The sequence below is a fragment of the Apis dorsata genome, unplaced genomic scaffold (assembly GCF_000469605.1).
Source record: "Apis dorsata unplaced genomic scaffold, Apis dorsata 1.3 scaffold_683, whole genome shotgun sequence".
In the NCBI taxonomy this organism is placed as follows: domain Eukaryota; kingdom Metazoa; phylum Arthropoda; class Insecta; order Hymenoptera; family Apidae; genus Apis; species Apis dorsata.
The window spans coordinates 115,409-128,309 of NW_006263864.1; the positions used below are offsets into that span (position 1 = coordinate 115,409).

A 12,901-nucleotide genomic window follows, 5' to 3' on the forward strand; every position below is an offset into this window, starting at 1 on the left:
TATTAACGGTGAGAGATTTACGTTCGCCTCTGACTAGCATAATTGTTGGCGAGGGAGGAGGAGGAGGAGGAGGAAATGTTTAACGAAATTTGTCGAGCGGAACACGAGTAACGAAGGGCGAACGTCGTCGTGGCTCAATTTCGATTTGTTTCGCAATATATTTCGCCATCGTCTCGAGATCCATTCGCGTGAAATAACGGCGCACACGCACACATCTCATGCCTTATGTAAATCATCGGTTTCTAACGATCTCGTTGCGCAACCCCCGCCACAATGGCGCGACGCTCGATAAACTAACGATGAAACCTGGCTGCTCTCGTGATACATATTTACCCTTGAGATTAATAGCCGCGGAAAGAATTATTTCGATCGTTCTCGTTTCCACCCTTCATTTTTCCATTCCATCGTTTGCTTCTCCTTCTTTTTTCTTTCTTTCTTTCTTTCTTTCTTTCTTTTTTTTTTTCGTTTAATTGCGATAAAATTATTAAAATGTAACGCGTATAATAGGGGTTACGTTGTATAGGCGTTCAACTGTGTGTGCATCGCTGTAGATGCGACGATTGAAATTCAAGCTTCAGATACAATAATAAATGCAAACAAGTATCGGAATAATTCGTCCTAATCTAATTATCGTCCAATGTACGAATGTATTTGAATTTTCTATTTTTTGAGATGCTGCAGCGAGACCTGCATATAGTACGTACGAGGACCATCATTAATATTTAGAGAAATTTAGAGAAATGGAAGATCAAAAGGAAGAGGAAGGGGGTTGTTTTCTTTCTGAAATAAAAACATCCTCTCTAACGGAATTGAATAATTTTTTAAAAATAAATTTAGGGAAGAAAAAAAGATCTCGATGTCCAAAGAAGCAAAGGAAATTTCCTCTTTTAGAATCAAAACGATGCGATATTAAAAAAAATCGTTACTGGAACAAATAATATACGGTTTATTGAAAACAATCGATTGTTTTCCCCATTACAATTGGTTTCGCGTTTCATAGCAATCGAGGATCTCTTTCCTCTTTCTCGAAAATTCTTATTCGAATCGGAAACGTATCGCGCGAAATAAAGAAAGTTTCATTATTTTTCTTTATTTTTCTTTCGCGATAACGCGAGAAGTGTGGATCGAGGTATCGCGTCGCAATCGATGTCTTCTTCGAAGGACCCCGAAAATTACGTCGCAAACCTCGACGTACGCGCGCGCCGTGTTTGCGCGAAACCAATAAGGGTGAGTGTATTCCACGATCCATCATCCGCTTGGATTGCCAACAGGGTGTATCCCAAGTTGCTTCGCAGTTGTGCCTGTTAGATCCCCGCCATTCTTACTCCAGGCCTTTATTTATATTACCATCGATACGAGACGAGAGTCGACGAGGAAACTGCTTAAAAATATCATGTATCGAAGACGTTCGAATATCCCTTTCCTGTCCTTCCTGAACAGGAAGGATTTTGTAGAGAGGCGTTTATCGTCGTCAGCCGAATTTATTCCTCGGGGATAAAAGATCGTACGAAGGTGGATCGAGCGTTGAGGGGAGAAATTGCGAGGGAAAAAATATTGGAAAGTCGTTATCGGTTCGGGAAGCGTAGACACATAGAAGGAAAGGTTGGATACAGAGGGATGAAGAGGAAACGTATGTCTGTTTCAGAAAGCGCGCACAAAGATGAGGAGCATGGCGCCAGGGGCGCGAGATCCCCTGGTGAAAGCGGTCTCGGCGAAGAAATCGGTCCTCCCGACGAGGATTGCGCGTATCTCGCTTTGAGGATGGATACCAACACGAGCAGGAATTGGAACTCGGGCGGCAGGGCATTCCTGCGGGGTATCGGGCAACGCGTCAGCTTCGACCCCGAGGCGCCCCCACCGCCGTCCCAACCTGCCAGAAAGATCGACGAAAAGGTGAAGGTAAGCATTGTTCAATTTAAACACCAATTTAAAGACTTTTATTGAAAGATATTGGAAGGAAAAGAATAGCGGAAATCCTCGAAATATTCATGTACTCGCTTCAAATTCTATTTTCATAATCGTCTAGCAGAATATACAGAAATCATTACGTTATCAGAAAATTTATTACCCCATTCTCCCCTTCTTCTCTAGAATCCAATTTCCAATTAAACGTTTCCAGCATGCTGGCCGTATCTTTCGTCTCGATCGGAAAAGAGACGAGGGTGAAAAAAAATTGTTTCACGGAGCCACGCTGGTGGCTGGTGGTAGAGATAACGGCGTATGCTTATACGCGCGCTTTTACGAGTGGACGAGGCAAGCTTTTATTTTTATTGCCTCGTAAAAAGCTCGATCGAGTTGATCTCGTAGGGACAGTATGATAAGCGCACCACGACGGATCCAGGGACAGCTTTTGTAACTCGTGAAATCGGACGTTCCCCTGAGAATAATCTCCTCCTACGTTGGATAGTTTCAGTTTCCTTTGGATAGTTGGCGTCTTTAAACCGTTTCCATTCACGCCTTCTTCTCTCGTTGCTTTCCTCGAGAGCAAACTCTCTCTCTCTCTCTCTCTCTCTTTGCTGTTCTCCTTCCCACTTTTATTACCTCGTAAACGTCACCGTCTCCGAATCTCCACCCGGCCGAGCTTACCGAAAATCCCGCGGTTTTACGCGATCGAAACCAATCTTCCCGCATCTATCTCATCATCTTCTTGAACCCGCCACCTCTTCCGTAACGCTACCAGCCCGCGTGATGATCCATCATCGCGATCATGCTTGATATTCGCGCAGGGGCGATGCATGAAACGAAAGAGGCGAGAGAAAGGAAGAGGGATCGTTCTTCTGAACGAACGGGCGAAGAAGGAAGGTGGACGGTCAGGTGGAAGAAAACCCTGTTGATAAAAAGAAGGTGGAAAATAATGAGGGTAACGAGCAGAGATGAGAAGGAGTATTCGCGGATTACCCCTCTCGGCTTCGAGAAGATGACATACTGTGCCAAGGGCCGACACTGACAGCGAACGAGTGTTTGCCAGGGCGCACCCTAATTGTCGAGCCGCCACACCCTCGGTAAACACTGTCCATCAACCTCCTCCGCTCAGCCTCCTCCTCTCTATCGGCCTCTGCCACTCGACCCTTTTCCATTGGGACCAGATATATCCATGTATATGTATATATATGTATATACGCATATGTATTGTGGTACACGCAGTACGGCATCGTCCTTGCGCCGATTCTATGATTAGAAAGCGGAGGGCCGGTTAATTGGCGGAGACGCAGCCATTAGCCGCTGGATCTCGTCTCGCGTTTAACCCTCTTCGATCATTTCATTTCCGCCACGAACAGGAGTACGTGTTTGCGGATCGTTTCGCTCCACCATCTTACGCTCTTACGTCTTTTAATTTCCTCGACAAACTTCCGGGACTCTCTTCCATTTTCCATTCGATTCCTCTCGCTTCAATTCGGTGTTCACACTTGTGCTTATTTTTTCTTCATATTTATCTATAATTTAAAAAGAAAGTAGTGGAATTTGGCATATAAAAATGTAGATATCTATGTACTATTATCTTCTTTGAAATGGTTCTTTCGAGATGAAACCGACAAAGGCCATTGTTTTCGATCTTGATGAAAACGCTGAAAGACTTTCGTTGAAATTGGTTTCGGTTAATCGACGATTCTTTAGAGGACTTCTTTATAGAGATATAATTAATTCTTAGTATTTAAATTAAATTAGTATTTAAATTAAACTTCGTTCGTTATTGTTTCATTTCAACACGTCGATTGTACACATTTTTTACAAAAACTCGTAGCTGCCGAATCGTTTGTTTTCAATCGAATTGGGGAGAAACACGTTTTAAAAAATCAAAATTGTGATAAAACTTGTGTGTCGCCGAGATCAATATCCTCTCGAAATGTTTTTCCATCCAATACCTCTTCTCCCTTAATAACCAAAGAAACGATAATATCAACGATTATCGTAACAACACGTACGATTGCACACTTCTATCTCGAGGATCCTTCTGGTTGTAATAAGAAAACACTGGTCCCGTTTTCGAGAAGGTACACAGGTATAAAGCTGCCGCGATAGCCGGTTTGAATAGGAGGAAGATGGCGCATTGTTCTCAAGCTTATGCTTGATCTTTACGCGTTTCACCGACGTTGCATCGGTATTCTTTTCCGCGATATCGAATGGGGGGAGGAGGCAAATAAAAAGAAGTTGCCTCGTAACGAGAGGTTCGCCTCGTCGAACAATGAAGGGTTATCCAAGCCGTTAATTGCTCGCCTCGTTCCTCCTACGATCGTCCCAATTCCGGCCGGACCTTTCGATCACTCGTTTCCAACTACGCCGCCCACGAATAATTCTCCTCCAATCCGACCGTCGAAAAGTCGAAAATTTTCTTTCCATCTTCTTGTTTATAACCGGTCCTTGTTTAATTGCTCGATAATTATTCACCCTCCCTTAGAGAACAATTTCGCAATATTGTCTAACTCGTTTCCTCGAACGAGAAGCATCTTTGCTTTTGTTATCGAGATCGTGGATGATTTAGGAAATAATTGAGAGGAATAGAAGATGAATGAATAAGGAAGACGTTTCTTAGATTAAGACGTTTCTGAGCCGTGAAAATAATTAACACGGAGATGAGACGAGAACGTGATCTTTGTATCATTAATTTGGGAAATACTATGATAGCGAAGAAAGTGTGTATGAGTAAGAGTTGGAGAAGCGTTTTGGAAACGAAATAAAATGACGATCTTGAGATCGCGGATTTAGGAGGAGACGATTAAGCGATGATCAAAAAGATCAAAGAATTTTATACGACAGAAGAAAGTCGCGGGAAAGTCGAAAATTGGATGAGAAGGGATCCAATCCTCCCGCGCAGTTTTGCTAGAGGAAGAAAAACTCTTTGGAATCTGGTTAACCTCTTTGGAGGAGGGATATCGAATTTAAGGTTAAAACTTCAAAGTTTTTGGAAATTTCAACTTTTGGAAGGATAACGCGAACCCCTTTCCTCTTTACGTATCCGCCAGACTTCGTATCGAAAAATTGGATAACGATATCGCTTTAAATCCCGATGCTCGTGATCCTCGATCCAGAGGATCGAGATACTCTCGCGCCAACTGTATCCTATATCCTATATATACGTAGCGCTACATTTATCATCCTAATTTCATCCATCTTTCATCAGGACTTGCCCCTTCCCCCTCCCCTTCGATCAATAACCCTCTATCCCTCGAAATTCCTTCAGAAAATGCTCGTTTCTCTTTGGAAGAAGGGGGATATAAAAAATTCTATTGAACGGTATGACAGAAATGAGTCTGAGAGAGAGAGAGAGAGAGAGAGAGAGAGAGAGAGGAAGAAAACTTTTAACGATTGCTCCATGCTTAAAGTTGTTCATTAATTATAGGTCAGCCTGCAATATCTGCAATCCTATATCCCATATATTTATCCTATTTATCTATGTATACATATATATAAACGTAGGATATACAACTGCACTCGCATTTAGCAAAATATTCATAGAAATACCTCCCAAAAAAAAAAAAAAAGAAAAAAGAAAAGAGTCGACGTGGAACGAATGAGTGAAACGAAACGAAAGGGAAGAAGCATTCGTGTGTGTCTGTTTTTTTTTTTTTTTTTTTTTGATTAATTCCTGTCGCGAGGATGAATGACGGGCAAATGAAATGAATATCGTGTTCGTATAGAAAGTTTATTTTTTTGGTCAAAATGTGTCGTTGGGACGAGAAGCGTAATAATAAAAAAAAAAAAAAATCGTTTTTACGATGGTTTCGCAGAGGCACAGTATCCACGGCATGATAGAGGAAGAGAACGTGGTGAGACCTCACCAGGAAATGGCCAGTCTGTCCTATCAAGAGAAGAAGTATCTTCTCGCGGTGGAGCGGGGAGACGTGGCTTCCGTCAGAAGGTGAGAAATACAGATTTTTTTGGAAAAAAAGTCAGAAACCTACTATACGCATAAATTAAATTCTTTCCTTTGGAAAATGGAATATTGGAAGATACGGCGTGGATCACGTAACGAGGACGAACGTAACGAAAGGTAGAATTCTCGATGTGTGGCAACGCTCTGGAAAAAAGAAAAAACTCTCTCTCTCTCTCTCTCTCTCTCTCTCTCTCTGTTCGTGCACGCGCCAATTTTGCCTCCCTTCCGGAGGGGAGAAAAGTTGGAGAGGTACTCGTGATTCTCGTTACATCATCCGACGGTCTGGATCTACCCGCCCGATCATTCGTAAATAGAACACGCTCTCCTCTGTCTTCCGACCTCTCTTTTTTTTTTTCTTTTCTTTTTTTCGAACGTAATATCGTAGATTCCTCCGTTTATTGCTACGCTCGCGAGTAGAGGCTGTATCGATAATGTTAATACGAAGGGATAAAAATAATTCGAGAGGATAGAAATATTTTGTATTTTTTTTATACATATATATATATATATATATATATATATATATATATATAAATGTATTCGAGGGAAAATTGGGAAGAAGCAAGGTGTATCGTAGACGAGGTGTACTTAGATGGGAAGGGGAGGGGAGAGTTACGTTAATTCGCTGGAAAGGAATTGGCTCGCAAACGAGAGTGCGATGCGCACGCGATTTGTTAGAAATCGGTCGGCCTAATTCTCGGGAATCGGGAGGAGATCTCGAGGGGGAAAGTGAAAGGCGCGGCTTTTATATATTTATATCCATATTACAATTGCGCGCGCAAAACGAAGGATCTAATTACCTCAGAATCGTCGGCCGCGATTCCGAGATTTCTTGGAATTCTTCGACCGGCGTTTCTCGTCTCTCGATAATGCAATTAATACCGATTGCGATGCGCGAGAGAAAGTTTCAGAGGTCGTGGAATTCTCATTTCGTGGAATCGGTGTCTCGAAATGGGATCTATCTAGCCCTATCTAGCCCGATCTCGTCTCCGTGATCGAACGATTGGTCGTGATTGGGGGGAGGAGGGAAAAGAAGAAAAAGGAAAACAAAAAAAAAAGACAATGGGGGAAAAAAGAATGAACGAAGAGGTGAAATGGTTAAATGGTGATGCGAGCGTTGCCGAATGTTGTGTTGTTCGCAGAATGTTGCAAAGCGCCCAGGAAACCGAAATGAATATCAATTGCGTGGATCCGTTGGGACGGTCCGCCCTATTGATGGCGATCGATAACGAAAATCTGGAGATGGTGGAGCTTCTGATCGAGCACAAGGTCGACACGAAGGATGCCCTCCTCCACGCGATCTCCGAGGAATTCGTGGAGGCGGTCGAGGTACTTCTGGAACACGAGGAGAGTCTTCATCGAAATGGGGAGCCACACGTTAGTCGCTTTCATCGCCTAGTATATGTAACTGTATCGATCCAAGATCTTTTATCTTCTTCTCTCTTTCTGTCTAGAGTAGAGAATAACTCGCGTTCTCGCGTAAAGCTCCTTCTCTCTCTCTCTTTCTCTCTCTCTCTCTCTCTCTCTCTCTCTCTCTCTCTCTCTCTCTCTCACTCTCTCTCTCTCACTTTCTCACTCTCTCTCTTTTTCTCGCGTAAATTCGAGAACACCCCTTTCGGTCGAGATCCCCTTCGGAGAGAACACTTTGATTTTCGCAGCGCGGCACACCTCGCCTCCCAATTAACCAACGTGATTGCATTTTTCCGCCTAGGCAATTTCGTTTCAGTTATCGAAATTCCCCTTCTTTCTAATTTTCGTTGCCTACGACGACGACGACGACGACGACGACGACGACGATCGGCTCGGATCGAACGACGAGGATAGTTAAGTAGATTCCACCGACAAATAGGTCGACCCACATTTTAATCAGATACTCGGAAGAGTATTTTTCGTCGTTCGATCTCTGCTCGTAGCTCGCGGCAAAGGGTGTCTCGACTGGAAAGCCGGCTGACCGATCGATCCTATTTTCGTTATTTCGAAGCTTCGAACCACGATTCCACCGTATAAATTCGAATGGCGAACGGACGCGCGGAGGGGGGATGGTAAAATAAAGGGGAAAAAAAAGAAAAAAAAAAAAAAAAAAGGAAAAAAAAAGAAAGGGACGCGAAAACGTAGACGAGAGGGAGTTTAATCGGCTTTTATTCCTCTTTCCGGAGAAAGAGGAATCGGCTTACGCGGCGCAGCTGGAATAATTATCGTGCCCCCTCCTTTTTTTCGCCTCCTTCCAAAAATCGAACTCGAATTATCAACTCGAAATCGAATACGAAAAATTGCTAACACGAAAAATCTCGTAAATAACAAATCGTTTGGAAAAATTGGCGACTAATAATAATCCGATAATTTCTTTGGTCTAGGACGAAATTATCGGGATGCCGCAACGAAGCGAAACATGTTTACGCGTCTTTGTTTCAGAGTTGGGAAGCCCTGCCATCCGACACAGCCACATTCACGCCAGACATCACGCCCCTGATCCTAGCCGCGCACAGAGACAATTACGAGATCATTAAGATTCTTCTCGATCGCGGATCCACGTTGCCTATGCCTCACGACGTTCGTTGCGGGTGAGCGATTTCTCAAATAAACGGATTCTCTCTCCTTTCATCGTTCTACCGCGTTCTACCGCCACGATGAAATTTTATTCATCGTAAATAAATCCGGCTCGAGCGTGGGCGTGAGAAGATACGTTACGCGTGCACGGTTTCGCGCTGATTAATTTCCTCCCTCCACTACCTTTCCCGCGACCTCTTTGCTCCGACCACGGAGCCGATTGAATTAAACGCGTTTAAGGGCGTCGCCGCTTAAACCTGATCCAAACCTTCGCCTAATTCCCCGTCCGACGGGGCGGAAATTTCACTCCGATGATTAGTATTTCTTGCAACCTTCGCTTCCATAAATTCGAGGAAAATCGTTACATCCACGATTTTTACGTTGTAATGTAAACAGGTGCGACGAGTGCGTGACATCGAGGAGGGAGGATTCCCTGAGGCATTCCAGGAGTCGAATAAACGCGTACAGGGCCTTAGCCTCGCCGTCCTTGATCTCTCTTTCCTCAAAGGATCCGATCCTGACGGCGTTCGAACTCTCCTGGGAGCTGCGCCGCCTCTCGTTCCTCGAGCACGAGTTCAAATGCGAATACCAGGTGAGACGAGAATTTATTTTCGGGATATTCGTCCCGAGTGATGAACAAGAGAGAGATAATAAGATTTGATTTCGCGTGGAGAGAAGAAAAAACGTTCGGGGAGGGGCGGGGAATAATATGCTCCCTCGCTGGGAGCATCTGCCTTCCCCGCTTTAATTGAGAAAACGGCGCGACAAGTTTAATAAATACTACTACTACTACTACTGGTGATATAACAACTAGACGAGACGGAAACGAGTTTTGCCGTTTCGAAATAATAATAATAATTTCGTCTTAACAGGAAGCCGATGTTATTTCGTCCTCCATCTAATTACCATACCTTGAATTTCATTCGCCCTCTTTGAGATCCCGCTTTTAAAGATCCCGATTACGTCGGGAAATAGAGTCCAACGTTCAATTCAACCATCCCTCCACCACGGAGGCCACAAGGGGAAGATTACATAAAACAATCGTTGAACTTTGGAGTTTGCTCGCTTCTCTTCTCAACCCTTTTGGCCCACTTTCCTCTTCCTTCAATTACTTCTTCCGCTTCTCCCTGCCGAATTCACCACGGCGTATCCTTCGAGCCTCGTTCGAACGCTCTTGTTGACGACGAAAAGAAAAAAAGAAAAAAGGAAAATTCTTCTTCCTCTATCGTTTAGGAAAAAAAAAAACGAAAAGAAAAGAAAAGAAAAGAAAAGATTCCTCGAAAGTTGCGGAAATCGGGTTGCGCGACGGCAGAGCGCGCCGAGAGAATGCGTCGAGAGTCCACGTATCGTATTTCTTCGACGTAGATTGAAACGTATGAGCCTTTCTTCGGCCCCGCAGTATATTATTCCTGTCATTTATTCCGTTTGTTCGCGCGGCAAGGAGATACCTTTGCCCCGCGGAGATATTCCAGACTCTGGGAATGGAAAATTCGCAGATCCGTGGATGCGCGAAGAGATAAAATAAATCGATATATAATGCGAGTCAGGTGTGTGTACAGGGTGTCTCGTTTTCGGTGTTTCTCGTTACTCGTGGCGAAAAATAAAAGTTGTATGGGATGAAAGGATGTTCCGGAATATTATTCGTCCCTTTTGTGAGTAGGAGGATCGCGACGAAGTTTTAAGTACTTTTTTTTTAATATTCGTCGTCAAATGCAGCTCTTTATATGGCAAAAGTATTAAACCGTATCGGTTTCGATTGAACCGAATCTGAAACAAAATTGAAATTAATATTTTTCTACGTGGAATGGAACGAGCTGTCGATTAAAATATATTAAAATATATTAAAAACAATTAAAAGTCAATACACCTCCTTTGTACGTTTATTTTCGTCGTTACAAATAACGTTACACCGAGAAATTCGAAGATGCGAAAATTGCGCACACCGAAATAAATTTTACAAATTTATACGAAATTTACGAAGCGTGCGTTCTTTTAGCGGTGGTCGTCGATTTTCAGAATGCGAGGTATCGAAGGACGACACGTGTCGATTAGCGCGAAAGAAATCGGATCCTCCGACACGACGCAGTCTGTGCTTGTTTCATCTTTGTTGACTCAAAGCATCGTTTTTCTCGGCTTGTAAACGGGCTCGTTGTTAATTCGTCTAAACAACTCGAGCACACGTGCTAATCCCACGATTCACGAAGGCCTCGACACGTATCTTCCCTCCGTCTCTGTCTCTCTTTCTCTCTCTCTCTCGAGAACGAAATAACGATTGGTAAAGTCTGCAAAGTCTCGATGAAAATTTCACGGTCGAATCGAGCCGTTTGGTTATTAATGTCTCGTTAGCAAAGTACGCTGCCCCACTCGCCGATATTAGCGAACGTTTGCACAGTTTGGTATGGCGCTTTGATGTCGTAAATGTTTAGGTTGGCGCGTTTAACTCCGAACGAATGCAGGTATGCGCGAAATTCCTATCCGTTTTAGTCTTCGTATCTTTTCGAAAAAGAAAAAAAGGAAAAAAAGATACGTCCCTCGTTCGAGACAACGAAAATTCATTGTAGGATAACGAACGAGAAGGATTGGTAAGCAACGCGGATCTTCTATCTCGAAAGAAAGATCGTCGACAATGAAAGATAAATCGTCGTCGAGAAATGGGAAATTGATCAACTCTCGAGGAAAGATCGGTAAACGATTGACCGTTGGATGAATTATAAATATATTCGTTCGTGCATAAAAACTTCCCACCCTCTCTCGACCCTTTTTTTTTTCATCGTATCGAACGAGCAACGGTTCCAATCTTAACTTTTCTTCCTCGAAACGGAGAGAGAATATTTCATCGAGAAGATCCTCGAAACTACGTTTCCTACCCTTGTTTCCCCTTATTTGAAATCGGACTTCTCTTTCAGAGTTCAACGGTTTCCATGTTTTTCTTCCTCTCTCTCTTTTTTCCTTTTTCTTTTATAATCAAGGGATTAAACACAAACGCTCGGTTTCTCCTCCTTTATCGATTCAAACGCAATAACATCGGCGAACAAATTGACGGAGATGATCGTTTAAATCTTCCAGGCGATCGGCGAACGTTCAAGAGAGATAAATTATCGCCCGCCCCCCTCTTCCTCCGCGGGGATAAAGTTTCCACGAGATTACTCCGCGTTTTTTTCCCAAGGTCTCGAACCGATTGTCCCTCGACAACTCGATTGACAAACGAGTTCCTTCCATCCCAATCCTTTCATCCCTCTTATTCGCATCCCTCTTATTCTCTTCCTCTTATTTCTCTTCTCTCAACTGGCCGAAACATCCTTAGAAACTCGACACGATACGCAACGTGCTCGATGATAACTTTTTCCACCCGTGTCGGAATATTCAAAGAGAATTTCTTGGAAACGACGTTCCCCGTTGGAGAAAAGTTTTCGGGACGACCGTGTCGCGGTTCACGGTCGAGGGAGCATCGTAGGAGGAAAGTTGGTCGGAATTGGAAGTAGTAGAAACTGCGAAAAAGTGGATGGAAAGAGCGGACGGTTGGCGAGCGATTTCTTTCTTTCGAATTTTTGTTTATGAAAGCCGCGCTTCGAGAAAGTTGTCGAAAAAATTGGCGAAATGTCGCGATTCCAGGAGCTTAGAAGACAGTGCCAGGACTTCGCTACCGCCTTGCTGGATCACACGAGAAGTTCGTACGAGTTGGAGGTGCTGCTGAACCACGACCCCACCGGGCCGGCGTTCGAGCACGGCGAGAGGATGCATCTGAACCGGCTCAAGCTCGCCATCAAACTTCGACAGAAGAAGGTAAATCTAAAAAGAAAAGAGACTTTCTATCCTTCTGAAAGAAGACGGCCGCGAAGCAAAAGGCGAATACGAAATTTCGCCTCGGAAATGGGATCTCCGTGCACGAGTTTCCCTTTCGAGAGAGGGCGGTCGATCGACGGACCGAGGTATCGATGTAATCTGGTTTAGGGAGGCCTCGGAGGATTTCGGTTCCGAAATTAGAGCGTAATAAGTAGAATTTGGCAGCGACATGACCGGAAACCGTCGACCAATATCGGATTATCTGGAAATTTCCAGTTCGTGGCCCATCCTAACGTGCAGCAGTTACTCGCATCGATTTGGTACGAGGGTCTTCCGGGGTTCCGGAGGAAAAACATGGTCCTCCAGGCGTTGGAGATAGTGAAGATCGGCGTTCTATTTCCTTTCTTCAGCGTCGCGTACATCATCGCTCCCCACTGCGTGGTCGGCCAGACCATGAGGAAACCGTTCATCAAGTTCATCTGTCACTCGGCCTCCTACTTCACCTTCCTCTGTGAGTATTTCCCCCTTCTTCTTCTTCTTTTTTTATATATTCGACTTTTCACCCTATTTCCACGCTCTTCGCTTCCACTCGTCCGTCTCGCATCTCGTTCTAGCTTCGACTACTAAGTTTCTAAAATTAAATCGAACGTGGCTTCCTCTCTCTCTCTCTTTTTTTTTTTTTTTTTTTGCCTCGAAAAC

The 12,901-nt window shown here is 43.9% G+C and overlaps 1 protein-coding gene across 1 annotated transcript in view; it reads left to right on the plus strand.

The window, feature by feature from the left end:
* LOC102672817 (transient receptor potential-gamma protein) overlaps positions 1-12,901 on the plus strand; it is a 78,018-nt gene that overhangs the window by 60,710 nt on the left and 4,407 nt on the right. The window contains exons 3-9 of the mRNA XM_031513627.1: positions 1,646-1,899; positions 5,727-5,857; positions 7,015-7,276; positions 8,285-8,433; positions 8,816-9,011; positions 12,032-12,202; positions 12,479-12,713. Coding sequence (XP_031369487.1) covers positions 1,762-1,899; positions 5,727-5,857; positions 7,015-7,276; positions 8,285-8,433; positions 8,816-9,011; positions 12,032-12,202; positions 12,479-12,713 — 1,282 coding nt within the window. The 5' untranslated portion in view covers positions 1,646-1,761. The remainder of the gene's footprint in view (positions 1-1,645; positions 1,900-5,726; positions 5,858-7,014; positions 7,277-8,284; positions 8,434-8,815; positions 9,012-12,031; positions 12,203-12,478; positions 12,714-12,901) is intronic.